Consider the following 26,740-nt stretch of genomic DNA (forward strand, 5'->3'; position numbering starts at 1 on the left):
AATATGTTATGATTTGTATTATGGTTCAAGTTGTGTGATTAAAATAAAAGCCCAAAATATAATATGTACTAATATGTGTTCAAGTGAGCTTCAAGCCTGAACTGAGTGGGTGATTAAGAGGTCACAGTTAATTACCCAGGATGGTAGGACTGGGGGAGAGGGGGGTTTGAGGGTGTTGGGGCCAGGGTGTTGATGGGCGGGAACACCTCTAGTTCATTCACACTACTTCAAGGCAGAGCACTAATTGGTTTGGGCCACATACCAGTCGTTTCAAATCTAGTGCAAAACTGCAGTGGAAATCACCATCCACCACATTGCTGGGTCCCTCACCATTATTACAAGGGGATCCAAGAGATAATCCCAGGCATCGCTATCCTATGCAATACACTTAAAGATAACTTGAAATGCTGTTAAAAATGCATAATTCAATTAAATATATTGGACTTATGCATGTATTCTTGCAAGTGCAATATGGTTTTGCAGCATGAATCCTTTTCTGGATTCACATACTGTGCGTTATTCGCCATCTAGTGGTTGGGTCCGGAATAGTACTTGTTTGTGGGGGTTTTTAGGTCGAGGGACCTATAAGCTGCGCAAAGCCCTTCTTCCGGTCCGGAGATCTTATGGTTTGGAGTAGGGCAGTTTAAACCCACCTCTGTGCTCCGTTCGCTTCCATTGGCTGGCTTCCTAAACGGAGGCCAGCCATTGGAAGAGAAGGGAGTCACTCCAAACAAGCCCCGTCTCTTTCGGATTCGGGGGCGTAAGTTTTGCTGTTCTTTAGACCGTGACGTTGTCTGTCACTCAGAAATACAAAACCACACCCCCGATTCTGAAAAATTTGGAAGCTTGCTGCGGCCATTTTGCTGTTCGAGCAGCATAGGCTTGGACATGAGGTAAGCCTCTGCCACCCTGTTTGTGCCGTTCTTCGTGCCCCTGCCCCCGTTTCTGCCGGTGTTTCTTGCCTCTGACTCTCTGTTTCTGCACCCCCGTGGCTGGTACAATCTGTGCCCGGTTGCCCCTTCCTCCTCGCGCTGGTACCCTGCCCAGCGCGGTGTTAACTCTCTCCATTGTGGCCAGTAATGTTCTATCTCAGGCAGGATGACACCTTCTCACGCCTGATATTTTTATCCTGCTAAAGCTCGCCCCCCCACCCCCACCCCGCCGCTGGGCACGGGGGAGCAGGCTGACATTTAGCACGGCCAGTGTATCTACCCTCCGAAAGCCGGGGGACCTCAGTGCTTCGTTCCTCTTCCCCCCCGACCACCGAGGCCGGCTCTCGCCATTCTCCGACGCTCCGCAGCCCTCCGTGCCTGGGGGAGGGCAGGGGCCAGCTGCCGCCATGAAGGTCGTGCCCGGTAGGTCCCGTGTCCGGCGAGGTGATGGTGTGACATTTGCTCCGCAGTGTCTCCGGCCTGTCTATTTCCAAGCCAAAGGCAGTTTATTAAAAGCCCGGCTGACGCCTTGGGGTGATGCGTGCGTCGTGTTATGTGGGGGGAAGGGCCTGGTGTGTGGCGAGGCCGTGGGTACACACCGTACCCCTTTCAGTGGCGAGCTCCCTGCACCCCTTACGTGTCTTCGGTGTTACTGGGCTGAACATGGCCAATAGATAGAAACCCCTTGGCACCTTCCCCAGATTGGCACTTTAGTGACAGCCACTTGGTGCGTGCCCCCCTCCTTCGACCCCCCCCCCCACACACACACACACACACACACAACCCCAACCAAGGCCGGCTCAATCTGGACAACGGCCGTTTTAAAGGTTGTCTGAAACCATTTCGTTTGGTGTTGTGTTTTTTTTGTCACCGTGTGGACTGCCCAGGCCAACTGTGCGCGCCGTGAATAGGATGCGCCGGGATATCGGGTTATCCGACGTAGGTGGTGCGCAGAGGAGATCATGCCTTGGGAGCCGCCTCATTAGTGGTGGGGAATGGGCAGTCCAACTGGAGCCGTGGGCCTGGGGTCACCCTGGCATCTGTATGTATGTCACACCTTCACAGCTCGCCCCGTTACTGACGCTCCGACCCCTAGAGCCGCTGTCATGGGATGGGCACTTCCTCCGGGTGGTTCTGGGGGGGCCGCTCTGTCCACTGCTCCTTTATTCTGCTCATGCAGCTTTAACCCAGCGTGGGATAAACGTCGTGTGTTTGTATTAGTGGTAGACATCAGGCACCAGGTAAACACGCATATAGTCCGCAGGGTTTTCTCCCTGCTGTATTGGGGATGAGGGGTGCTGTGACACACTCCGGGGTCCTCTGTGCAGTTTGAGACTCTCCCTGCTGTGTGGTGATAGAGGGGGTGTGTCACCCTCTTGGGACCTTTGTGCAGTTTATAGACGCTCCCTTACTGTGCGAGTGATGGGGTGTGAGCGTTCACTGCGAGGAATCCTGCAGTTTACAGACTCTCTGGTTTGTGCAGGTCATCGCCTCATCCAGTCAGATGCGTTGTTCCGGTGTGCTTGCATTCCTGCCCCCTGTTCCGGTGTGCTTGCATTCCTGCCCCCTGTTCTGGTGTGCTTGCATTCCTGCCCCCTGTTCTGGTGTGCTTGCATTCCTGCCCCCTGTTGTGTGGGCTGTGAGAGGTGTGTGGGCTGTGAGAGGTGTGTGGGCTGTGAGAGGTGTGTGGGCTGTGAGAGGTGTGTGGGCTGTGAGAGGTGTGTGGACTGTGAGAGGTGTGTGGACTGTGAGAGGTGTGTGGACTGTGAGAGGTGTGTGGACTGTGAGAGGTGTGTGGACTGTGAGAGGTGTGTGGACTGTGAGAGGTGTGTGGGCTGTGAGAGCTGTGTGGGCTGTGAGAGCTGTGTGGGCTGTGAGAGCTGTGTGGGCTGTGAGAGCTGTGTGGGCTGTGAGAGCTGTGTGGGCTGTGAGAGCTGTGTGGGCTGTGAGAGCTGTGTGGGCTGTGAGAGCTGTGTGGGCTGGGAGAGCTGTGTGGGCTGTGAGAGGTGTGTCGGCTGTGAGAGCTGTAAGGGCGATGTGCTTGCATTCCTGCCCACTGCTGTGTGGGCTGTGAGAGGTGTGTGGGCTGTGAGAGGTGTGTGGGCTGTGAGCGGTGTGTGGGCTGTGAGCGGTGTGTGAGCTGTGTGAGCTGTGTGGGCTGTGAGAGCTGTGTGGGCTGTGAGCTGTGTGTCGTGTGTGGGCTGTGTGAGCTGTGTGGGCTGTGAGCTGTGTGGGCTGTGAGCTGTGTGGGCTGTGAGCTGTGTGTCGTGTGTGGGCTGTGAGCTGTGTGGGCTGTGAGAGGTGTGTGGGCTGTGAGAGGTGTGTGGGCTGTGAGAGGTGTGTGGGCTGTGAGAGGTGTGTGGGCTGTGAGAGGTGTGTGGGCTGTGAGAGGTGTGTGGGCTGTGAGAGGTGTGTGGGCTGTGAGAGGTGTGTGGGCTGTGAGAGGTGTGTGGGCTGTGAGAGGTGTGTGGGCTGTGAGAGGTGTGTGGGCTGTGAGAGATGTGTGGGCTGTGAGGTGTGTGGGCTGTGAGAGGTGTGTGGGCTGTGAGGTGTGTGGGCTGTGAGAGGTGTGTGGGCTGTGAGGGGTGTGTGGGCTGTGAGGGGTGTGTGGGCTGTGAGAGGTGTGTGGGCTGTGAGAGGTGTGTGGGCTGTGAGAGGTGTGTGGGCTGTGAGAGGTGTGTGGGCTGTGAGAGGTGTGTGGGCTGTGAGAGGTGTGTGGGCTGTGAGAACTGTGTGGGCTGTGAGCTGTGTGGGCTGTGTGGGCTGTGAGAGCTGTGTGGGCTGTGAGAGCTGTGAGAGCTGTGAGAGCTGTGAGGGCTGTGAGAGCTGTGAGGGCTGTGAGAGCTGTGTGGGCTGTGAGAGGTGTGTGGGCTGTGAGAGGTGTGTGGGCTGTGAGAGGTGTGTGGGCTGTGAGAGGTGTGTGGGCTGTGAGAGGTGTGTGGGCTGTGAGAGGTGTGTGGGCTGTGAGAGGTGTGTGGGCTGTGAGAGGTGTGTGGGCTGTGAGAGGTGTGTGGGCTGTGTGGGCTGCGAGAGGTGTGTGGGCTGTGTGGGCTGCGAGAGCTGTGTGCAAATTCTGTAATATTTAGGGACACTTCCTCTTAACTGCTCACGACTCGGAAGAGGGAATCTGGCGTGCATGCTACCACCCCCACCACTTAACTATTTAGGATAGACACTTGCCTTTGATTTAAATAATTTAACTCTAGGACAGAGAACACTGGGTGGGCCAGATTGAGGTTTGGAAAACACATGTTCAGGTAAGGTTCCTAACTGTTGGCTGCATATAAGTCCTTCACAGTAACCTATTTGATTCACAGTCTTGGGCTGTCTGTTTGCCGCAGGAGACTGACTGACTGACTGACTGACTGACTGACTGACTGACTGACTGACTGACTGACTGACTGTGTGTGTGTGTGTGGCTCTGTGGCTCTGTGTGGATAGCTTTTTTGGTAGGTGGCTCTATGTGTGGGTGGCTCTGTCTGTGTGAGGGTGGCTCTGTGTAGGTGGCTCTATGTGAATGACTGTGTGAGGGTGGCTCTGTAAGTGTGTGTGGGTGGCTCTGTGTGGGTGTAAATGCAATAGGTCATGCATATGCGAGCGATTAAGCTATTGGCATTGTAAATGACAATACCATTTATTTATGATAAAAAAAATCTCTGTTTATATCTCACTACCTCACAACATCCCTCTCCCTCACTACCTCACTCTTTCACTACCTCACTCTTTCACTACCTCACTCTTTCACTACCTCACTCTCTATCTACCTCACTCTCTATCTACCTCACTCTCTCTCTCTCACTACCTCACTCTCTCTCACTACCTCACTCTCTCGCAATTTCAATACCTCACTCTCTATCTCACTACCTCACCCTCTCTGCTAATGCAATAGGTCTCACACATGCAAACAATTCAGCTATTGCCAATAGAAATGACAATGCCATTTATTTAGGGATAAAAAAAAATACAAAAATTATGAGCAATGCCAATAGCTCTACCTATAATATTGCCGAGACCATTGCATTGTAAATGCTTGTTTCCGGGTGTTGTCGACCACCATTTTTAGGTCGAGCCTAGCGCAGCGGTCCTGCTCTGCTCTATGGGAGGCTTCTTGTGCGTACTCCAAACGTCCATGAAAGTTCTCTGTGTGTGTCTGGTGATTCCCACAAATTCTTTTGGCCTTTGCGTGTGGTTTTCAATAACGAAAGCACGCAAATTTCCCAAGGTGGGTTCCTGTCCCACCTCTTTGTGTAAAGGTCACTTCCATGGCGTTTTGGTGCGGGAACGAGCAGCGGCGTACTTTATGGCAGTTGCATTCCTCCCTTGTTGTTGTGGATCATGTAACTAATGAAACACTGCCCGGTCGCTTTCACTTTGCGCCCACGCTTGTTTTCGGTTCCCATGATTTTTGTCCTTGTGCATATATTGGAAACGCTGTTCTACTCTTTTTCATTTAAGTGTTTATTGTATGGAAACATTTCAACCCACCCCATACGTCAACCTCAACGGATACACTGCCATTCTATACACATGCGTGATAAACAGGAGTGCTGCTAAAGCGGGTTCCTGCTCATTTTTGCCTGATGAAGAGGATTCAACCTACACTAAGGGGCCTATTATGATTGCGGTTTTCCCGCATCCCCCGGGCCGGCGGATGCCACCGCCGGCCCGGAGGATGCCGGAAAAACGCCGCGGAGCCTCGAAAGACCCACCGCCATATTAGGATGGCTGGTGGGTCTGGCATTCCGTCCGCAGCTTTTCCGCCGCGGTCGCCTTCCGACCGCGGCGGAAAAGCTTTAACATGGCTGGTGGTGTCTATCAGACACCGCCAGCCATATTAGGATGGTGTAAAAGGCATGCTTTTCCGCGGCGGCTTGTCTGCCGTGGAAAAGCATATGGACTTTCACTTCGGGGGCCCAGGTGAGGGTGGGGTGGGGGGTGCACATGGGGGGTACCTATGGTACCCCCGTGCATTTGCGTGCACTAAGCAGCAGGCACCGCGCGGTTTTTAGTACATGTTAACAAAAACAGGCAGTGCAGTTTCAGTTGGTGAAACGAATACACTGTGGACTCCCAGACATGGCAGTGAAACTGAAAGCCACGTGTGTCCTATTACAAGCCTCGATTCCAGGGTTCCCAGCACTGCGGCTCATGACACACCAGGAAACGTGATTGAGGATTAACACAACTGGGACAAAAAGATCGGAGAGTGTGCTGATTGCACCAGGTGCAGCACAGCAGAGCTGCCAATCACAGCCCACGTGCCCCCTGCACACCTAAACCGCCTCAACAACAGGTACAGGGGTAGGGCAGCACCACCACGGTCACAAGGAAAACACCTGAATGGAGGCAGGTGTCTGTGTGAAATCTGGGGCCACACAATTAGAAACCTGACGTGATCGACTCAACCCTTCATCCACCCAAGGTCGAGAACATTAATATCATGGCACTATGCAATAGTAGTACCTCACCAGCAGTGAAGCTAAAATGGACACTTGTGCCCTGATTACAAGTGACCCCTGCACAAACACCGACTTGTGCATACACACACAGGCTTGTGGGACACTATAATGTTGACACAATACAGGCAGTGACAAGAGGGTGCACATTCTAGAACATGCACAAGGGGAATTACTGTGCATAATCATTTAAAAATGTATTTGGAGAAGGTAGTTCTGTGGGTTAATGCACCTACTACAGAGATCAATGTGCAACCAGCACATGGTGGAATCATCTCAGCCCTTCATAATTTTTAGGCGGATGAAATGAGCTCAGAGTCTGGTAATAACGTCATGGTATGTACAGAGCTATTAAAGTGCAAGCCAGTGCCATCACTGTTGCTAATGACAAATCGATATTTTGTCTTTTGTGCTGAAGATGTTTTTATCAACCTTTACAGATTATAAACCACACAAACAGCCACAGTGCGAGCTTCCAACACACTCAGAACATGTACAGTATAGAAGGAAACTTCGCATGCAGACATCGTGCACACAACTTGAGGGGCGGCTCCTCCGCAGTGACAGCAGCTACAAAATAAAACTATATTTGATTATTTTTTTATTTTTAAGCAGCTGGCTGAGCTTTTTAATTATGGCTAACCACTTATATGGTCCCAAAGGCGAGACCTATTGGCTATGCCAATGCTTGTTGCCCTTTGTTTTCTCTTCTGCTTTCGGGACCATTGGTGGGTCAAACAGTGGGTCACCATTTTTTTTCTTTTTGCTTAGTCAAGAGGCTCTTCCCGTCACTTTCATCTCTCACCTTTGCCCCTTCCCATGAGGCATTAGCCATGTCCCACTCCCTTGACGCCTACTGACTTCCTTCTTCAAGTTATGACTGGATTGGGCTAATAGTTGAGTTATACGCACATCAGTGTGTGGCACACAACTTTCTCTCATACTACTTAACCTCTCCAAGTGTATGAGATAAAGGACAGAGATGTTAAGGACATCTTACTCGTGGTGTTTTCCATGTCACTGCTTGGAAAGAGCCTATGGACAGAACCCCTTCCCCGTCACACACCCTAACATCATTACTTGACCCATCCACTTGCGTTCCTCGTCCTCTATTGTTCAAAAATATGTATCAGCAGTTCTTAACCTTTACTTATGATGACCCACAGTTATTCACTTGTGGAAGCAGGGGACCACTGCCTACGTAATTTAGTTTGAACCTCAAATCGATATGCAAAAATACAGACACAGCTATATATCAAATACACAAATTATTAAACATGTTCTGCAATTCAGAAGCAAAATAAAATTCAGAATGTTAATTTTAATGGGAAGGTAGGAGCTTTTTAAATTTCGGTTTTATTTGTAAAAGACAAAGTAGTATGCTAAATCATAGCACATCACATGCTGGTTTTTTTTTTGCTCCCAAGGAATGATCTTTTTGTTGCTGCAAATAAGTATTTCAATTAGGGCCACCAATCATCCATATTAAATTCTGTTTGGTGATTCAAAAGGTTAGGCAAATGCTGTATCCCAATTCATCCTTTTCTGATGTTTATCAAATTAGTGTAATATAACACTGGCCATTAAAACCATTCAGCCTGCCCTGCCCCATTTCCCAAGTCCTAGTTCTACTAACAATTGTTGGCATAGTTAGGGAACCTGCTTCCCTAACAGCTGGTTTCGGAGGTCCTAGACACAGTCCCAGGGTCACGAGATAGTTACTGAAGACATAGCCTTTTCCATACATCTTTCTTAATTCACTTCCTTTAACCTGCACAGGTCTACAGATTTACGGCTAAGCTCAAACTATTGAGGACTGTGACTCTTCACAATCTATTCCAGAAACACACAGACTACTCTTGTCAAGTCTGGTAGCTTACATAGGTCCATTGATGTTTTTTTGACCACCCCAGGGCCGTTTTTATGTGCCTCTGAGACATCCTGAAAGAAGCTAGGAGGTGTTTCTGCTATACATCTATTGAAACTACCAAAACGATTTGTATTGACTTTATTTAATGTGCTTTACACATTAAAAGGAAGGCGATTGGTAACATTTTACCCATGTGGGATTTAGAATTTTGTACCGTTGTTGGAAGTCTTATCTTCTTTTTCTCTTTCAGGGGGCGGGCAGTGTTCTGGGACATCAAGAACCGCCTGCCACGCTCGGTCACTACTGTGCAGTGGGAGAACAGCTTTGTGTCAGTTTACAGTAAGGACAACCCCAACCTTCTGTTCAACATGTGTGGCTTTGAGTGCCGTATCCTACCCAAGTGTCGCACCAGCTACGAGGAGTTTACACACAAAGATGGAGTCTGGAATCTACAGAACGAGGTAAAACTTTCTCCCTTCTCCTATCTTTCTCTCCATATTTCCTTGTGCACTCTGATTGAGTACCCTTCCTAACAATATATCAACATGTCTTCCCACTCTGAGATCTTTCAGTACACTTCTTGCCATATGCAACTCAGATGTCTCTATCTTTTCAAATGCTCAGTTTCTTACATTTTCCCCGAAACAAGCATTAGAGCTGTGTTTTTGTTTTCCTCTTTTTCCTCCGCACGTATGCAATGAGGTAGCCTTTTGCACAGCATTCGGATTGTATTACCGTTCCATGCTCACTTGTACGGTAGATCGCCCTGCTAGGGCTTTTTCTTTATGGATTGTGCACAGATTACTAGCCACCTCTTTTACTAAGGTGCTCACAGGGCTCTGTTGTGCTTTCAGACTTGCAATTGGATGTGTTTTGTGTTTTAGGTGACCAAAGAGAGGACAGCTCAGTGCTTCCTCAGAGTTGATGACGAGTCGATGCAGAGATTCCACAACAGAGTTCGACAGATTCTCATGGCATCTGGCTCTACCACTTTCACTAAGGTAGGATATTTCTATGCAAGAGCACATATCTTTTGAGTGCTGCAAGCATGCTTGTGCGAAATTCTGAGGTATTCAATGCTTTGGCTTGCTGGAAGTATGTGCAGCTTTGAGTAGCAGGATTAGGATTAGTAAACTACTGTTTATTTAGGGTGAAGTAAATGGTGCATTGGATTGTACTCTTGTGAAACTTGGTAGTGGACCTGTTCTGACTACTCTTCTTGCCCCTAGATTGTGAACAAATGGAACACCGCTCTGATTGGCCTTATGACTTACTTCCGCGAGGCTGTGGTTAACACCCAGGAGCTCCTGGACTTGCTGGTGAAATGTGAGAACAAGATTCAAACAAGAATCAAGATTGGCCTGAACTCCAAAATGCCCAGTCGCTTCCCTCCTGTGGTGTTCTACACCCCTAAAGAGCTAGGGGGGCTTGGCATGCTTTCAATGGGACATGTCCTCATCCCCCAGTCTGATTTAAGGTAAGGTGATGGCTTGGCATTCTGAATGATGACATTTCCTATTCCTTCATTTTCTACAGAGGTAAGGAGTGCTTAACATAACATCATTGGCAAACTTTTTTTATACAACAGTTTGCACTAATATGCAGGGACTTGGCATTCTCCTAAACTTAAAGGCTGGTCTATGATAGCGAGGTTGAACAGAACGAGATGTCATCTTGTTGCTTTCTTAACTGAGTTGGGAGACGAAGGGTATTTTATCTAGGGAGCATGTCTTCTTCTGCCTTTCCCGCAGTCTGTGCCAAGTTAAAGGAGGCCATGGGGACCATCTGTGGGTTCCCACCCAGAACAGTATTGTGCACCAGCTGCTGTCCATGTGACTGAAATATGTATAGCACACGACTTAAACTTATGTAGCCCCTTTACTTTTGTGGATTGTTCAGAGTGCATACCGTAGAATGTCCACCCTGCGACAGTGGACACAGCTTTGTCAGTTTTTGTTGTTCTTAGAGATGGACCCTCAACACTAGTATTCTTCCCATTTCCAGCTTTTTGTATTAGGTTTCTGATGTGACTACTAAAAAATGTGAGTAGTATCTCCCAGTACTTTGCTTGCTATAGCCTATACAGTAGAGGACTGTCCTATTTGCCAAACAATAAGTCATAGTGGGCCTTCAAAGTCTGCTGGTGGTAGTTCGGATCAGAACTTAAAAACTCAGGGCAGCTCCTGATTGATCTCAGTTTTGTCAAATGCATTTGTCCCTCTAAAATAGAAATCCAAGACTAAGGGAGACCACTGCACATGTCACACATGCACTTTGCACATTCCTTCACGCCGCGCTTAGGCAAAGAAACTATTAAGGCACACGTGATAGGAAAGAGATTAGCATCAAATGGGAGATGACGCTCCTTGAAGGGCATGGATTTGGAAGGGTACACTGTCGAAGTACTCGCCATGGAAATCTTGGATGACAAAGGGTAGTGATAGGGGCCAAATTGGATTATGTTAATGCCAAGTTGGCTGGGACTCTTAAAGTGTGTTTGAAAAAACACGTTTCAAAGAACTCAGCTCGTCATCACGTTTGCAATATCCTAAAGCAAGCACGTATCTTAACTTTGCCAAGGTACCTGCAATAGCTTCCGGTTTCTGCATGCATCCAATTTTATGCCTTGGCATGTACTTGTAAATCCTTGTTTGCTGTGCCCCCAGCTATCTGAGTGAATGCTTTACCTCATACTTCCCTACTCTTATCTCTTAGATGATTATACAAATATGTGCTTGTCCCACCCAATAGCAATCACAAACAAGCATTGGAAATGCAATAGGTCTCGCAGCATTAGAGTTAGTGCTTTTAGAATTGTTTATGGGTTTTTGTGTAAATCTTTAGCATTTTTGTTTCCTGTAGCCAATGCTAAAGAATTAAAAAAAAAAGCCATAAACATTTCTAAAAGCTCTAACTCAAATGCTCCGAGACCTATTGCACTGTGTGAGGGTGAGTGAGGGTGAGTGAGGGTGGGTGAGGGTGAGTGAGGGTGAGTGAGGGGTTGAGGGTGAGTGAGGGTGAGGGGTTGAGGGTGAGTGAGAGCGAGGGTGAGTGAGGGTGAGTGAGAGTGAGGGTGAGTGAGGGTGAGAGTGAGTGAGGGTGAGGGTGAGTGAGGGTGAGGGTGAGTGAGGGTGAGGGTGAGTGAGGGTGAGGGTGAGGGTGGGTGAGGGTGAGTGAGGGTGAGTGAGGGTGAGGGTGAGTGAGGGTGAGGGTGAGTGAGGGTGGGTGAGGGTGAGTGAGGGTGAGTGAGGGTGAGGGGTTGATGTTGAGGGGTTGAGGGTGAGAGGGTGAGTGAGGGGTTGAGGGTGAGTGAGGGTGAGGGTGAGTTAGGGTGAGGGGTTGAGGGTGAGTGAGGGTGAGGGGTTGAGGGTGACGTGAGAGGATAAACATGAGGGGCCCCTCCGCTCTACAATGTGAGCTCCCTTGGCCGGGGTCTGTGAGGCGAGGGGGAGGGGAGAGGATGAATTTGAGGGGCCCCTCCGCTCTATACTGGGAGCTCCCTTGGCTGGGGTCTGTGGGGCGAGGGGGACGTGAGAGGGTGAACATGCGCAGCGCCTCGATCACCTCTCCTGCATTAACAAAAGCTGCAAGAACGCGTGGAACCGGCTGCTGCAGCCTCCAGTGCTGACAGCACGCTACATAAATAAAGCATTAGCCGGTGAAAGTGAGAAAGGCCATACAAACGACGCGGCTGGAACACAAGCTCCTGAGAAGGCGGGAGATCGGGTTTCACCAGTGGGCCCAACGCGTTCCATGGGAGCTGCAATCAAACGTGGGAAGCATCGAGCCGAAGGGATAATGAACCTGGCAGCACACGAGCTGCGCGGCGACAGCGGCGGCGCTGGGACTCGAGAGGTGGAAAGTACGGGAGCGCCTTCTATTTAATAAACTTGAAATCTAAACTGAGGAATGGTAACGGCTGGTCACCGACGGGACAGCTGGGCCTGCTCAGGATAGGTGTCAGCTGTTTACTCGAAGCCGGGAACACTCCGACATATATAATAAACAAAGGGACAAAATCATTATCCGACAAGAAAGATGTGTCCGTTCTTAAAGTCGCCAAAGCATAACACCATTAATATTCTCACCGGAAGAGGTCGGGGTATCGAGCAATACTGCTGCTTGCTACCGCTAACATTTTGTTTGCTTTCTAGCGGCAGGCAGGCAGGGGAGGAGAGGAGGAGGGGGGAGGAGAGTAGGGGAGGCACGGCCTAGCGGCCGTGCAATCAAGTAGTGAGGGGGCGGAGCTGGGGGAGGCTGTGGAAGAGAGTAGGCAAGGCGACACGGCGGGAGGGGGCGGAGCGGGTAAACAAAGACGGACATGCACGCGCCCGTGACTTTTAAGGTCAATGCGCATGCGCATAAGCTTAATGCGCATGCGCATTGACCTTAAAAGTCACGGGCACTGCAAGGAATCTCCACGATTCCTTGCAGTGTGGATAAAGAGTGGATAACTCGCAATACTCTCGCCTTGCTCGATGCGCATGCGCATCGACAGGCGAGACCTAAAAAGGCAGCCATCTTCGTTGTTTTCATCATCATCACTAAGCCATCCCTCCTTTGGACACTGGAGGGGAGCTTGTTGCTCTCCTAATTGGCTATTGATCTTAATGAAGAGGTCAAGAATAGAAATGTAATTGAGTGTTGAGGTTTTCTCTTTACTGGGAAGCTTCATTGAAATCATGAACAAACCACCCACTTCCCAGGGAAACAAGTAAGTGAACTACTAAAGCAGTTACCTTCAGTGTAGTAGGCTAATACTGGATTGGTTAAAGACAGGTGGTTTATCAGTATGGTCTTTGGCATTGTTTGTGGCATATGAGCTGTGTTGGTGTTTCTACCACGTTTTGTAGTGCAAGGTGGTGAGTGAAATTTGTCATGCCATGCTCTTAAACTGAGAGATGAGATTGGGCTCCGAATGCTTCCTCATGCAACATGTGGTCTTTCGACAGTAGGTAAGGGTCATAGTCTGTCATAGTTCTCAATCTGAGATCAACATAGAGCAATGGATCGCTGCTTTTGCTGTAAAATACATGACAGATATATTTATACTGTTTTCTTATGTATATTTTGAATTGGTATCCTCCAGTTTGTTGACTTGAAGAAATCTTTTTTCCTCCACTCTCTTTGCCTTTAAGTTTCATTCTTCTATCTTTAAGCATGGTAACGCACCTTCTCCTGTTTGTGTAACCTAAATGTCACCCCTTGGCTCTGTTTTAGGTGGTCTAAGCAGACAGATGTTGGCATTACTCACTTCCGCTCTGGAATGAGTCATGAGGAGGATCAACTGATTCCCAACTTGTACCGCTACATTCAACCCTGGGAGAGTGAGTTCATTGACTCGCAGCGTGTGTGGGCAGAGTACGCTTTGAAGAGGCAGGAAGCAATCGCACAAAACAGGTGAGATGTGATGTTCGAAGGAGGCATAATGAAAACGTGGAATGGCAAGAGTAAAATATGCATAGCTATGGCTGATACGAGGCGTTAATGGAAGGTGCAAGTAGATTGTCCTCTTTGCTACAATCTAGTTTTTCCAGAATATGGGTAGAGGGGTTTAACATAGTGGTAGGTGTCGTAGTATTGATCTATTTAGGCCATTACCTCATACGTCACTATCTCTTACCTTTCCCAAGAGGTGTTGCAAATTTAGGTTTGATTTCGTGAATGTTTTTCCAACTTTATATTTATGCCAAAATCTTTTGAAGAGGTCAGGTAGAGCGAGAGAGGTTTACGGACTATGTTTTAACAATATAGTTTAGCTATGGGACTGTGTTCGTGCAGCATCTGCTTTCTTTATTGTTGGGTCTTGTAGAAAGCAGTCCTCCCTTTGCGCTGCTTATCAGCTCATTATACGCCATTGAAGCATTTTCCTGCATGGCAGGCCAGCAGCCCAATCGATCTTCTTCGCACACTTTAAACCATTCAAAATTCTGCTGTTAGACTCGTCCTCAACCTCCCATGCCGATCCCACACCACTTATTTTATTTATTTATTTATTCAAAGTTTTATATAGCTCGAACAAGATCCTTACAGATATCAGAGCGCTTCACAGATACAGGGGTAGGGGCAACAGGAATGAACAAGATAATGGGAGCAGCATAGTAATCACTAACATAGTAGGATAACAATAATGTACAGAAACATATCAAAATACAATCAGGTAAACGAGTAATATAAGACGTCACAAGTCATTGCTCCCACTACAGAAGGGTTTAGGTAAAGCCTTGGATGTGTGGATGGCTTATACCAATTTCTTAGGATAGAGAAAGCACTGGGTGGGGGCATCGGGAGGGTGAGACAATACACCAAAGTGTTAACATATATTGGTAGGTAGTAAGAGAGTAGCGTAGTAGTGACATCATAAAGTAGGAGTATAGTGCCAAAGAACAAGGTGATCAGTGATACAGAGCGATGCAGAGTATCAGATCCAGTATCTATAAAGTTCAGGAGATCTTGGCCAGAATGATTGTTTTCACCTCTTTCTTGAAGAGTGCAGTGGAGGAGATAAGCCTGGTTTCCGGAGGGAGCGCATTCCAGATCCTGGGTGCCATTCCTGAGAAGGAGCGCTTGTATGTTTTTTCTTTCCGGAATCTGCGAGGTTTCAGGAGTAGATTTTTTGTACTACGATTGGATCTCGACCCTCCTGATATAGACAACTTTTGCGCGAGGTAGTTGGGTGCCTTGTGGTGCACGGCCGAGTGTGTCATTACTGCAATTTTTAGCTGTATTCTGACTTCAAACGGCAGCCATTTTAGAGATTTTAAGTCTGGGGATATATGCGAATGTTTTCTTGAGCCAGTAATGAGTCTCGCGGCAGCGTTCAGGGAGGCTCTTAGGGGTGCTGTTGTGGAAAGCGGGAGTCCGCTGAGGGCCACAATTCCGTAGTCTATGCGAGGGATGACTAAAGCTTGTACAGCAGTTTGGAAGTCTTTGGCAGGGAGGAAGGGTTTAAGTTTCCTCAGTGTGTTGATTTGAAAATTAGCCCCTTTTGTGGCTTTGCTAATGTGCTGTTGCATGTGGAGCTTGGCGTCGACTGTGATGCCTAGGGATTTCGCTGAGTCCACGATAGTAGGTTGGACATTGAGTGCTGTTAGGTTATTGGGCCAAGTTTGGGTGGTGGAAGTTTTCGCCGGGGGTGAGATGAGTAGGAACTCAGTTTTCAGCGCATTTAGTTTGAGGTGATTATCGGCCAACCAAGATTGTGTGTTGCTAAGTGTGGAATTCAGAAGTTTGATATCTTCCGGGGATTGTAGCTTTAGGTAAAGTTGTGTGTCATCGGCGTACATATGGAATTGAACATTGGATGCTTGGAGCAAGGTGGCGAGCGGTTCCATGACGAGGTTGAACAGTGTGGGGGAGAGGGAAGATCCTTGTGGAACACCTAGATCTGCAGGCACCGGTTTAGATAGCACATTGTCGATCTTGAACTTCTGCGACCGGTTATGAAGGAAGGAAGAAAACCATTTGAGAACAGTTCCCGATAGACCCATTCTAGTGCTTAGCAGCTCCAATAAGTTCTCATGTTTGACCGTGTCAAATGCTGAAGAGAGGTCAAGAAGGATGAGGAGGCAGGACTCATTGCGGTCAAGGATTTGGAGGGCGTCATCAATTATGTGTGTCATAGCTGTTTCCGTGCTATGGTTCGCTCGGAAGCCTGATTGGTGAGGGTTGAGGAGGTCAAATTGGTCAATGTGTTTTGTTAGTTGGAGTTGGACACATTTCTCTAGCAGTTTGGCCAGGGTGGGGATATTGGTGATGGGCCGGTAATTGTTCAGGTCAGACGGGTCAGCTGTGGGTTTCTTGAGTATAGGTGTGACTTGCCCCACCTTGAGGGAGTCTGGGATGAGACCTTGTTGAAGGGAGCTGTTGATGATTTTGGTCCAAAGAGGGAGGAGCAAGGGGATGAAGTCTTTTACTGCATTAGCAGGTAGGGGGTCTGTGAGGTGATTAGAGGACTTCAAGGTGCAGAGTAGTTTGTGTATTGCTTCTTCCGAGTAGGTGTCGAAGTACAGCCAGGATGCCTTGTTTTTAGGTTGAATGTTAGACATTCTGGTGTGGTTGGGGAATCGGCTTAAATCCATGACGAGGTCGTTTCTTATGTTGTCGGTCTTTAGCTTAAAGAAAGCAGAGAAGGCTTCACAGTGTGGGGTGTCGCTTGTTGCGTTGTTTGATTGTAAGGGTTGTGTCTTTGTTTGAGTCTTAATTAGTTCGAACAGTTTTCTTGGCCTGTTTTTTGCTTGGTCCAGCTGACGGCTAAAGAAGTCCGACTTTGTGCGCTTTATTTTCCTAAAGTAGGCATTTCTCTTGTTTTTAAGCGTTTTTAGATGCAGTGATGAGGGGTCAGATCTCCAGGTACGCTCTGCCATTCGCATAGTACGCCTGTCGTCATTGAGTCTGCCATCATACCAGGGGTTAGAAATTTTGTTGGAGACTCTCTTCAGTTGCAATGGAGCAACTTCATTGACTATTGATTTCATAGAGTCAAGGTAGTGGTCGGTCAGTGATTGAACATCCGAGACACCTGAAGGGGGAAGGAGGAGACTGCCGATGTGGGGAGGCAGGGTAGTGGGGTTAAGATTCTTCATGTCCCTTTTCCAGGTTTTGGATTTGGTGGGTTGAACCGGGTTAGGTTCAACTTTTTCGTTAATAAAGAAGGTGATAATGTGGTGATCTGACCAGTCGCAGGGTTGGATCGCCTCCAGTTGGGTAGAGTCCTCTTTGGCGATGATGAGATCGAGTATCGAGCCTTTGTCGTGTGTTGGTCTATCGCATATTTGGGTGAGGTCAAGCGCATTAAGGAAAGTTTTGAGACTATTCACCTCTGTGTCTTTCTGATCATTCCAGTGGAGGTTAAAGTCACCCAGGTAGACTTGGGTGATCTGCCGACCGGCATTGGATGTGATCGTGTCCATGAGTTGTTGGGTGAATATGAGGTTGTCACCAGGCGGGTGATAGATGAGATGTAAAGCACAAACTTGTTTGCCCTCGCTGGTGATATCGAGGCAGAGGAGTTCACAGGAGGTAAGGGAGGGGGAGGCGGCTTTAGTAACGGAGAGGTTGCTCCTAAAAATGCATGCAATTCCCCCGCCTGTCTTGACAGGCCTGTCCAGTCTAATGATGTGATAATTGGGGGGGACTAATATGTCCATTATCGGGGTAGAGGCTTCAGTAAGCCACGTTTCAGTCAGAATGGCTAGGTCCAGATCCATTGCTGAGACGAGATCAGCGATGTCGGAGGAGTGTCTCTGGGCCGATCTGCAGTGGAGTAGGATGCATTTGAGTTTGGGAGTGAGAAGGGTGGTCGAGCCTTCTAGAGAGAGGGGGACTTTTCTGAGGTTGTTAGGGATGGAACCTCTGTTGTTATGGGTTGGGAGCCTCAGGGGATTTGAGAGAATTGTGGGTATGGGGACGTGTGTGGTGGATATGTGTTTTACCGGACCTGGGCCATAAGAGCGTAGGAGAGAGCATAGGTCGCGGTCAGACAGTGAGTTGAGGACACGGCGGGGGCGGTGGGAGTTATTGCGAACGGGGATAGTCGGCCATCTCGGGGGTCGTTGGAGGCGAGGGTATGTAGGGAGGGTGCGTCGTTTGTAGGGTCGTGGGATGGTGGGAGGTAGACTGGGCTGTGAGAAGAGAAGGTCTTTGATATCGTGGACATCTTTTTTGACTTGTAGGAGATCCTCTTTGACTTGTTGGAGGGTAGATAAAGTCAGGTCAAGAGGAGGATTGGAGATGGCGTTGGTGGTGAGAGCCATTGGTGAATGGTTGGGTAGTGAGCTAGAGAGCGGGCAGGGTATCGAGGGGGGGATATGCTAGCGTTGTTGGAAGGTTCTGCGGTGATAATGAGTGGGATGGCATTCGAAGTGTGGGCGTATTTGTGGACGAGGGGTGTGGGTGAAGTAGGTGGAGGGTGGGAGACATAAGTAGTGTCGTCAGTGGGAGACGGTGCCGGTAAGTTGAAGAGAGAGTGAAGGCTGAAGACAGTGGGGGTGGCAGGAAGGTAGTGGGGGCTGAGAATGGGAGGGGAGAGAGGGGGGGATGCTAAGGTAAGAGAGGCGGTATGTTCTGTGGGACTGGTTGCAAGGGAGGGGGTGTCGTGAGTGAAAGTGGGGAGGGAGCTGGGGAGGGAGATGGATCTGCCTTGGGGGGAGGGAAGGGGGGGGGGGGAGATAAACTCCAGACGGTGGCGTGTTCAGAAGCGTTCATGGGGGGTGTAGCGTGGGGGGAAGGGGGCGTGGGGGAATCGAGGATGTGGGTGTGTCGAGGATGTATGGGGGGGTGTACTCACGTGGGGACTGAGAATGGGGGGGGAACAAAGGGTAGGATTTGTCATTGCGCGTGCTGTTCTGGTGCTGATCAAGGTAGGAGGTGTTGTGGGTGGGGGTTGTTATGTCAGGGGAGAGAGGGATGGGGGAGGTATGAGTGGGGGTCAAAGGGGTATTGTTAGAGGGGCGGCTAGTGTATTAGGGGGAGAGATTGGTGACTGCGCTTGGGGAGTGTGGGGCGGTAACAGCAGGTGGGCCATTCATTAGGGTGCTGGGGGAAGAGGTGAGGTGCGTGTGGACCCGGCGCTGAGCTATGTTAGTAGTGTTGTGGGTGAGGGCTGTGATGTCAGGGGTGATGATTGTGCTGGTGGAGTTCTGGGTGGAGGTCCGCTTCCTGGAAAGGTGCTCTTTGAACTTGGGGAACAGGTTGTCTAGTATTTCCAGGTTCTTGTCCGTGGATTGAATTAGGACAATCCCGTTATTGTAGATGGTGATGGTGGTTCTGCCATGGAAGAGTTGGGAAGGTGTGATAGAGAGGGTTATGCCATGAGCTGTTTTCCTGGTGGTGGAGACGGTGAGTAGGGTTAGAAACACTTTTCTCCATTGGGCTGTGCGTGAGGTGTGGAAGATGATATCAGTGTTCAGGGCTCCATTGCCCGGTGAGAAGTAGGTGTCGGCAAAGGGAGTTTCAGGGTGCGATCTCAAGAAACTATGTTTAAAGCGTTTAGCTGCTTTTTTGGTGAGTGTGGAAGGATAGTTGATTCTGTATGTGTGCTTACCGATGAGATCCATGTTAGGAAGGCTGTGACGTTGGGTGTGGGAGAAAAGACGACAATAGAACTGTCAGCCGTTGGTTACAGGGCACAGGAGTGACGCTAGTGAGTGGCCAAAAGTAGCCAAAAGTATAAGAGGTAGCAGTCGATGCAATCCAGGAACAAACAGTGCGTAGATGTAGCTTACACAATGTACAATAAATGAGAGGTAGCAATCAGCTTACATCATGTACAATATATGAGAGGTAGCAACCAGTTCTCCTTCCAAAAGCAATGCCAGTTCAAACTTCTCACACACGCATTCAAGTTACTACACAAAGCGGGATCCGCATACCTCATTCATCACCGGCTTCACTTCTACCAGCCCACCAGACAACTTCACTCGGCATCAGTCTCATTCACGCACACACACCCAGCATCCACAGACGCAGAACAGGAGGACCGTCGTCCTACCAGGCCATCCACTCCTGGAACAACTTCCCCACATATTAGGGCCTCCTCCTCATTTCTTGAATTCCGTAAGAAGCGGAAAACCTGGCTTTTCAATTTCTCATGGGACTGAAGGAAGCTGGGTTTCTGTTGCATTAACACCGCCCCCACACTTTTTGCCAGATTTCTGATGCACTTTGACTTGACGTGCCCTGGGTCCCTGCCTATCAGGTTCCCAGGTCCTGTGTTCATTCTCAAAACTGTACATGGGTACTCACGATTGGCACCTCTCTGGCCACATGTAAGTCCCTTAAAAACTGTACCATGGAAACCAAGAGCACTGTGACCAGGGAATGTCTCTAAAGGCTGCAGCACATATTGTGCCACCCTTGGAGGCCCTGTACCTTAACACACACACACACTGCCATTGCAGGCTGCATGTTTTGGTGCAGACAAAAGTGAAGCGTCGACATGGCACACATAATTGTGTGCCATGCCTGCACCCCTCTAGCTGGGTGCACTATACCACTGGTGAGGGTATATTTGCATGAGCAGTGTCTTAAGTCCATTCTTAGACATTGTATGTGCAGTAAAGCCATAAAAGAGTATATGGTCTTATAGTTTGTCATTACGAACGCCACAGCACCATAATTGCTTTAATGAATTCTGAGTAGTTTGGTAGCAAACTTCTCAGCATAATAACCCACACTGATGCCAGTGTGGGATTTATTAAACAATGCACTCCGAGGGCATCTTAGAGATGCCCCCTGAAAAACAACCAGTCCCCGATTGGGTTCCCTGACGTGGTGGCAGGCTGGTGTCTACGAGACATGTTTCTGGACCCCTTCGCTCCCTGGGCCCAGAAATAAGCTTTTCCTGGGTGGAGGTGTTTACACCTCCCCAGGTCAGGAAGAGCCATCTGTGGCAGGTAAGCTTCAAAGGCCCTGCTGCCTTTGTACCACAACCCCTAGCCTCTCCTGCTATCAGGAGCAGGCCCCTTCCTGTCTCACCCCTTTTGGCTACAGACCCCAAGACCCATAAAATGCCACCTAAATACAGTATTTAGTGGGCAGCCCTGAACCAAGACGGCAGATTCCCACAAACTACGAAGAAGAAAGACTAAAGAATACGCCCAGCAGAGGATACTGCAGAGAAGAACTGACTTGGCCCCAGCCCTGCTGACCAGTCTGCAGTTTCCAGAGATCTTGCACCAAAAGTTGCCTTGTCCTGCAGCCAGCGACCTCCAGAACCCCTGGGAGGACTGACTGCCTTCAACAAAGACCGGATCTCCTGTGAACAGCAGCTCTACTCAAAAGAATTACCATAGAAAGACTCTGAGCCTGTTGAGGACAAAGAAACCTGACGCCTGGAACCGTCACTTCACCCGACGCCTACGGCCCGAGTCCAAGTGGCCGACTGGTTCCAGCGAGTCCCCTCAACGCTCCAGAGTCAGTTTCCACCGTGGGTTAACCCCTCCAGGACTCCTCAACGTCACCACTCCACCACCACCACCCACCCCCCACCCCCACTCCACTGCCGCCCCCAACCGAGCCTGACCGACCGCAAAAGGCACCCCTGCATCCGGCTGCCTGCTCCCTGGAGAAGAGGACCTGAGGTGCACCTATTTCTTCGAGCCCTCTAACTTACCTGCCCAGCTGTTGGTTCCTCCCGGAAAACTTCCTGGACAGAGCCTGCAGCCAAAAACGGCAACTTCCATTGAAAACAGGGCACCCAACGCCAAGTCAGCACCCTGCACCCTCCCGCCGCTGTGGGTGCTACTCTGATCCCCTCTTACCCTGTGTTTAACTCTAGGAGCTTTGCTTCCACATCCAAGTGGTGTGACCCTGAGCAGCCACTAAACAGAGCCCCATTATCCCCCATAGGATAACATTGGGCCTCCGCGGTCTGCACCCGCCTACCCTAGTGCTGCTGATGGTGTTTTTTGAGTGTATCCTTGACCCTGAGGGAACCCTTATTCTAACCCTAGAAATCCAACTCCCAAAACCAGGTACTTGCCTGTAAACCGATGACTTCATTTCCTCCCATAGGATTGCAATAATTGCTTGTCTGTGAAAAATGTTTAAAGTGTGGAGTTGGAAAATTGTATGGAAACTTAAGAAACTGTGTGCTTACAAAAACTGATTTACTTAACTTTTATTTTGGAAATAATCAGATGTTATATCTAAGCATATCACAATGAGAAGAAAAAGTAAACTGAAAAGTAATTATACAGTAATTGCGAAGCAACTGAAGAGTAATTTGAACTGTTTCTGCATAATTGTCTTAGCTGTATCGAAACCAATTGCGTCCAACTGCATTCAACTCTATTATTTCTACAAAGAATTATTTCACTTACCCGCACCAGGCCTTGCTTGGTTATAGAAATAAAACACAACTAAATATTTGTATACAAAACAAATTGGTCAGAGTTCAGTCTTTGAGTGTGTGACATCATTTCTTGCCTACTTGTGTACAATAAATGCTTAACACAGCCCTCTGATAAAGCCTTACTGCTCGCCCACACTCCCACAAATACAGAGTAAGGTATTATCTACGTTCGAGGCATGTGGGCTGCTGAATTCACATCTAATGCATAGATCGCCGCCTAGTGTTGGGTCCGGATGATTGCACATTGTTGTCCTGGAAGAGTCTTCGAAGTATCACGAGATAGGTGGCTCCTCCCTTGGACTACAGTGCGCATGGGCATCCTCTCCATCCTCAGATTGTTTTTTTCCGCCATTGGGTTCGGATGTACTTTTCTTTACTCAAGTTCGGAAACTTTTCTACAAGGCCAAAAGGCTTTCGGGGTCGTCGGTATTGTTAATTCGATCGGTGCCGAGTTCTTGTTCCAGTTCTTTTCGAAGCAGGACGTCGAAGAGAGCCGCGTGGCCTTTTCGACACCAGAGGCCCGATCGTCGATGGAACAGAGCCCGTTCAAACGATGCCCCCTTTGTAACTCTAAATACCCGCACATCGATGTTCACCCGGTGTGCAACAAGTGCTTATCACCAGACCACAACGAGGACAACTGTCTAGCTTGTGCTCGGTTCTGGTCGAAGAAGACGCTTAGGCTCCGACGTGCAGCACGACAAACAATGACGAAGCCAGCGCCCGACCCGGTGAATATCTTCGATGAAGACGACGATGAGGTCGTCGAGACTGAGGATCCGGAGCAGGCGTCGGATCCAGGTTCGGAGCACGACTCCAACTACTATGAAGACGACGAAGACCGCGTCGAAGAAGAACAAAACGTAAGGTAACGTGTCCCCCATCGGAGCTGTCGATGACGACTCGAGTGGTGAACTAGGCCCAACAGTGGGTACTGGGCCCCAAAAAGACACACAAAAACTTTCAAAGGCTCAGGTCGAGGCATCGCCAAAGGGCCTTAGCCAAGATCTTGATAAACATTCTATAGCCCCGCGTCTCGGCCCGGCTAAGAATATATCACACGAGCCATCGGTCGCACTACAGAAAGCGAAACCGAAAGCTATCGAGACAATAACGAAACCGAAACTGCTGCAAACAGTCCTTGTATCGAAGAGTGCGACCACATCGATTCCGACGCCGAAAAAAGGGTCGAAGACCCTGCGGGATCGACCACAAAGGGGGTCGAACCGAAGATTGGTGCGCTAAAGTCCATCGCTAAAGCCAAGTATGTCGAACCGGCGAGATCGGCGTCGACGGACAGCGACACAAACAAAGGACTCGAGTCTCGGAGGCCCTCGAACCGAGGCACCGAGTCGAAAAACAACAGCTCGGCAAAACCCTCGAGCCGAAACCCAAAGGCGCCTCTAAGGAGCAAGTCGAAACGAAGAAGAAGAGCGCGCCTCCGACGCAACAAACACCAAAGTCCGCGCAAGGTTAAAAGCACGACGACAAGGTGAAGTCCGTCGGTCCAATCTCAACGCTGGGCCCAAAGCCGCCGTGGGGTGGGGTAGGTACATGAGGGAGCATAGTCAAACAGGTACGTCAATAATGCTAATAGTACAAACAAGTGGGAGCATAGACAATCAGGTAAGTCGATAATACAAGTAATACAAATAAGCAAAGGGATCGAACAAGTAGTACAGATCGGTGCAGAGTCTTTAAAGAATCCAAAATAATAGTTCAAGTGTATTTAGCCATGAGGATTTAACGCATTAATAGCACAAAATCATGATGTGGACATGCATGCTGACCCAATTGAGGAGGATTTCTTGTTTGACACTTTCTCCACTTCAGAGAAATCAGTTAAGACATTGCCAATGTTAAAGGGTGTCCTAAAACATGCTGTAGACATTTTCAAGGAAACCACTAGAGCAAGGGTTGTTCACCCCAGAATTGAAAGAAAATACAGACCGGCGCCTGTGGACCCTATATACATTCGGGGACAGCTGCCGTTGGACTCTTTGGTGGTATCCAATGCTCGTAAACGTGCCAACTCCCAAACTACTGGTGATGCTCCCCCTCCAGACAAAGAGTCTAAAGTATTAGAAGCTTCTGGAAAAAGGGTGGCTGCTCAAGCAGCTAACATCTGGAGAATTTCCAACAAACAGGCCCTATTAGCCAGATACGATAGGGCACATTATGACACATCAGAGCAACTGCTACAACATTTGCCTGATGCCTACAAGGAAGGAGCAGAAACTCTCATACAGGAAGGGAAACTGATATCCAACGCATCCATTATATATGCGCTAGATGTAGCAGACACTGCAGCCAGTGCCATCAACGCAAGTGTCATGCTCAGAAGGCATGCTTGGTTGCGCATCTCAGGGTTCAAACAGGAGATTCAAACCACATTATTAAATCAGCCTGTAAACCCTGATTTTTTATTTGGTCCTGATGTGGACACAATCTTAGAAAAAATTAAAAAAGACACGGAGACGGCTAAATCTATGGGGGCCTTGCAGTCACAACAATTTAGAGGAGGTTCCTTTCGTCGCTCCAATAACAGAGGAGCTACAAGAGGCCAGGCATCCCAACAAACTCAATACAATAAAGGGAACACGCAAACCACCTATAATAAAACAAGCAGAGGGGGATACCGTGGCAACAGCAGTAAAGGCAGAGGACGAGGGAATAACAACACCAGATCCTCCGCCAATACTAAACAGTGACGCCTTGTCGCTGCCCCCAGACCATGTAACACCGGTCGGGGGCAGATTACAACAGTTCCTGCCAGTCTGGGAAAGCATTACCACAGACAGGTGGGTGAGACAACTTATTCAGTACGGTTATTGTCTAGAGCTAATCTCAACTCCACCCAACATAACCCCAAAATACCGTCCTATGTCCGCAGATCACATACACTTATTGCAGCAAGAAGTTCTCAGCATGCTGCAAAAAGGGGCCATAGAACTCGTCCCTATACAAGAACAGGGTACAGGGGTGTACTCTCTGTACTTCTTAATCCCCAAAAAGGACGGGTCTCTCAGTCCCATACTAGACCTCAGGCCCCTAAACCAATACATCTTGTCAGAACACTTTCACATGCTCACTTTACAGCAAGTCCTACCATTACTCAGTCAGGGAGACTTCCTCGCAACACTGGACCTAAAGGATGCGTATTTCCACATACCAATACATCCAGCACACCGGAAGTACCTTAGGTTTACCATCCAAAATCAGCACTACCAGTTCAAGGTACTTCCTTTCGGGGTAACAACAGCCCGCAGGGTGTTTACCAAGTGCCTAGCGACAGTGGCTGCGCACCTACGGAGAAACCATATTCACGTCTACCCCTATCTAGACGACTGGCTCATCCAGGCAAAGTCAGCCCAGCAATGTGCCAACCACGTGTCCCGCACTATTCGCCTCCTACACAGCCTCCTACACAGCCTCGGGTTCTCATTAAACTACCCAAAGTCTCATCTTCAGCCCGCCCATGTACAACAGTACCTGGGAGCAACAATAGACGCTCTGGCGGCAAAGGCGCAGCCAAACTCAGCAAGAATCAACAGCATTCTGTTACTCATTCAGAATTTCAGACCCCAACACTCGCTCCCAGCAAGAGTGATTATGCAGTTGATAGGCATGATGGCCTCCTGCATCTTCATAGTCCCTCACGCAAGACTACACATGCGTCTGCTTCAGGAGTGCTTGGCACGGCAGTGGAACCAGGCTCAGGGACAATTGAAAGACCTAGTGTTGGTAACCGGTCGCGCATACAACTCTCTGCATTGGTGGAACCCACAAAACCTTTGCAGGGGACGACCGTTCCAAGAGCCTGTACCACAAATAGTGCTGACAACGGACGCATCTCTCCTGGGATGGGGAGCGCATGTCCTACATTACACAGTGCAGGGACTCTGGACGACACAGCAAAAGAAGATGCACATCAACCTACTGGAATTGATGGCAATCTTCATGGCACTAAAGGCGTTCAAGGTACATTTGTGCAACAAGATCGTGTTAATCCGGACGGACAACATCACTGCCATGTGCTACATACAGAAGCAGGGGGGGACACACTCTCCACAGTTGTCCCATCTAGCGCAAAGCATGTGGAAGTGGGCCATTCAGAGAAACATCTTCCTCATGGCGGAACACCTCCCAGGCAAGGACAACCAGATGGCGGACCTGCTCAGCAGGCACAGCCACCAGATGCACGAGTGGGAGATACATCTCTCAGTGCTGCAACCGTACTTCCAGCGGTGGGGTCACCCAGAAATAGACCTGTTCGCCACAAGGGAAAACGCAAAATGCCAAAGCTTCGCCGCCAGGTTCCACATCCGCAGTCTCAGGGCAATGCGATATGGATGAACTGGTCAGGCAAGTTTGCGTACGCTTTTCCCCCAGCCCCGCTCATACCACTAGTGGCATGCAAACTGCTACAACACTCAATGACGCTGATCCTAGTTGCTCCAACATGGGCGCGACAACCATGGTACACCACATTCCTAGAACTTTCCGTGGTTCCTCATCAAAGGCTGCGATTAACACCCAGTCTTTTAACGCAGAGCCATGGCGACATTCAGCACCCAGATCCGCAACAGTTGAACCTTGTGATCTGGCTCCTGAGGTCATACAGTTT

General features: G+C 49.2%; 1 protein-coding gene across 2 annotated transcripts in view; it reads left to right on the plus strand.

Moving 5' to 3' along the window:
• Positions 1–26,740, plus strand: part of PRPF8 (pre-mRNA processing factor 8) — a 162,271-nt gene that overhangs the window by 69,619 nt on the left and 65,912 nt on the right. For both annotated transcript variants that reach the window (XM_078680163.1, XM_078680164.1), the window contains 4 exons: positions 8,509–8,719; positions 9,143–9,259; positions 9,488–9,735; positions 13,479–13,658. In XM_078680163.1, the coding sequence (XP_078536289.1) occupies positions 8,509–8,719; positions 9,143–9,259; positions 9,488–9,735; positions 13,479–13,658 (756 nt within the window). The remainder of the gene's footprint in view (positions 1–8,508; positions 8,720–9,142; positions 9,260–9,487; positions 9,736–13,478; positions 13,659–26,740) is intronic.

This window comes from Lissotriton helveticus, chromosome 3_1 (assembly GCF_964261635.1).
Source record: "Lissotriton helveticus chromosome 3_1, aLisHel1.1, whole genome shotgun sequence".
Lineage (NCBI taxonomy): Eukaryota > Metazoa > Chordata > Amphibia > Caudata > Salamandridae > Lissotriton > Lissotriton helveticus.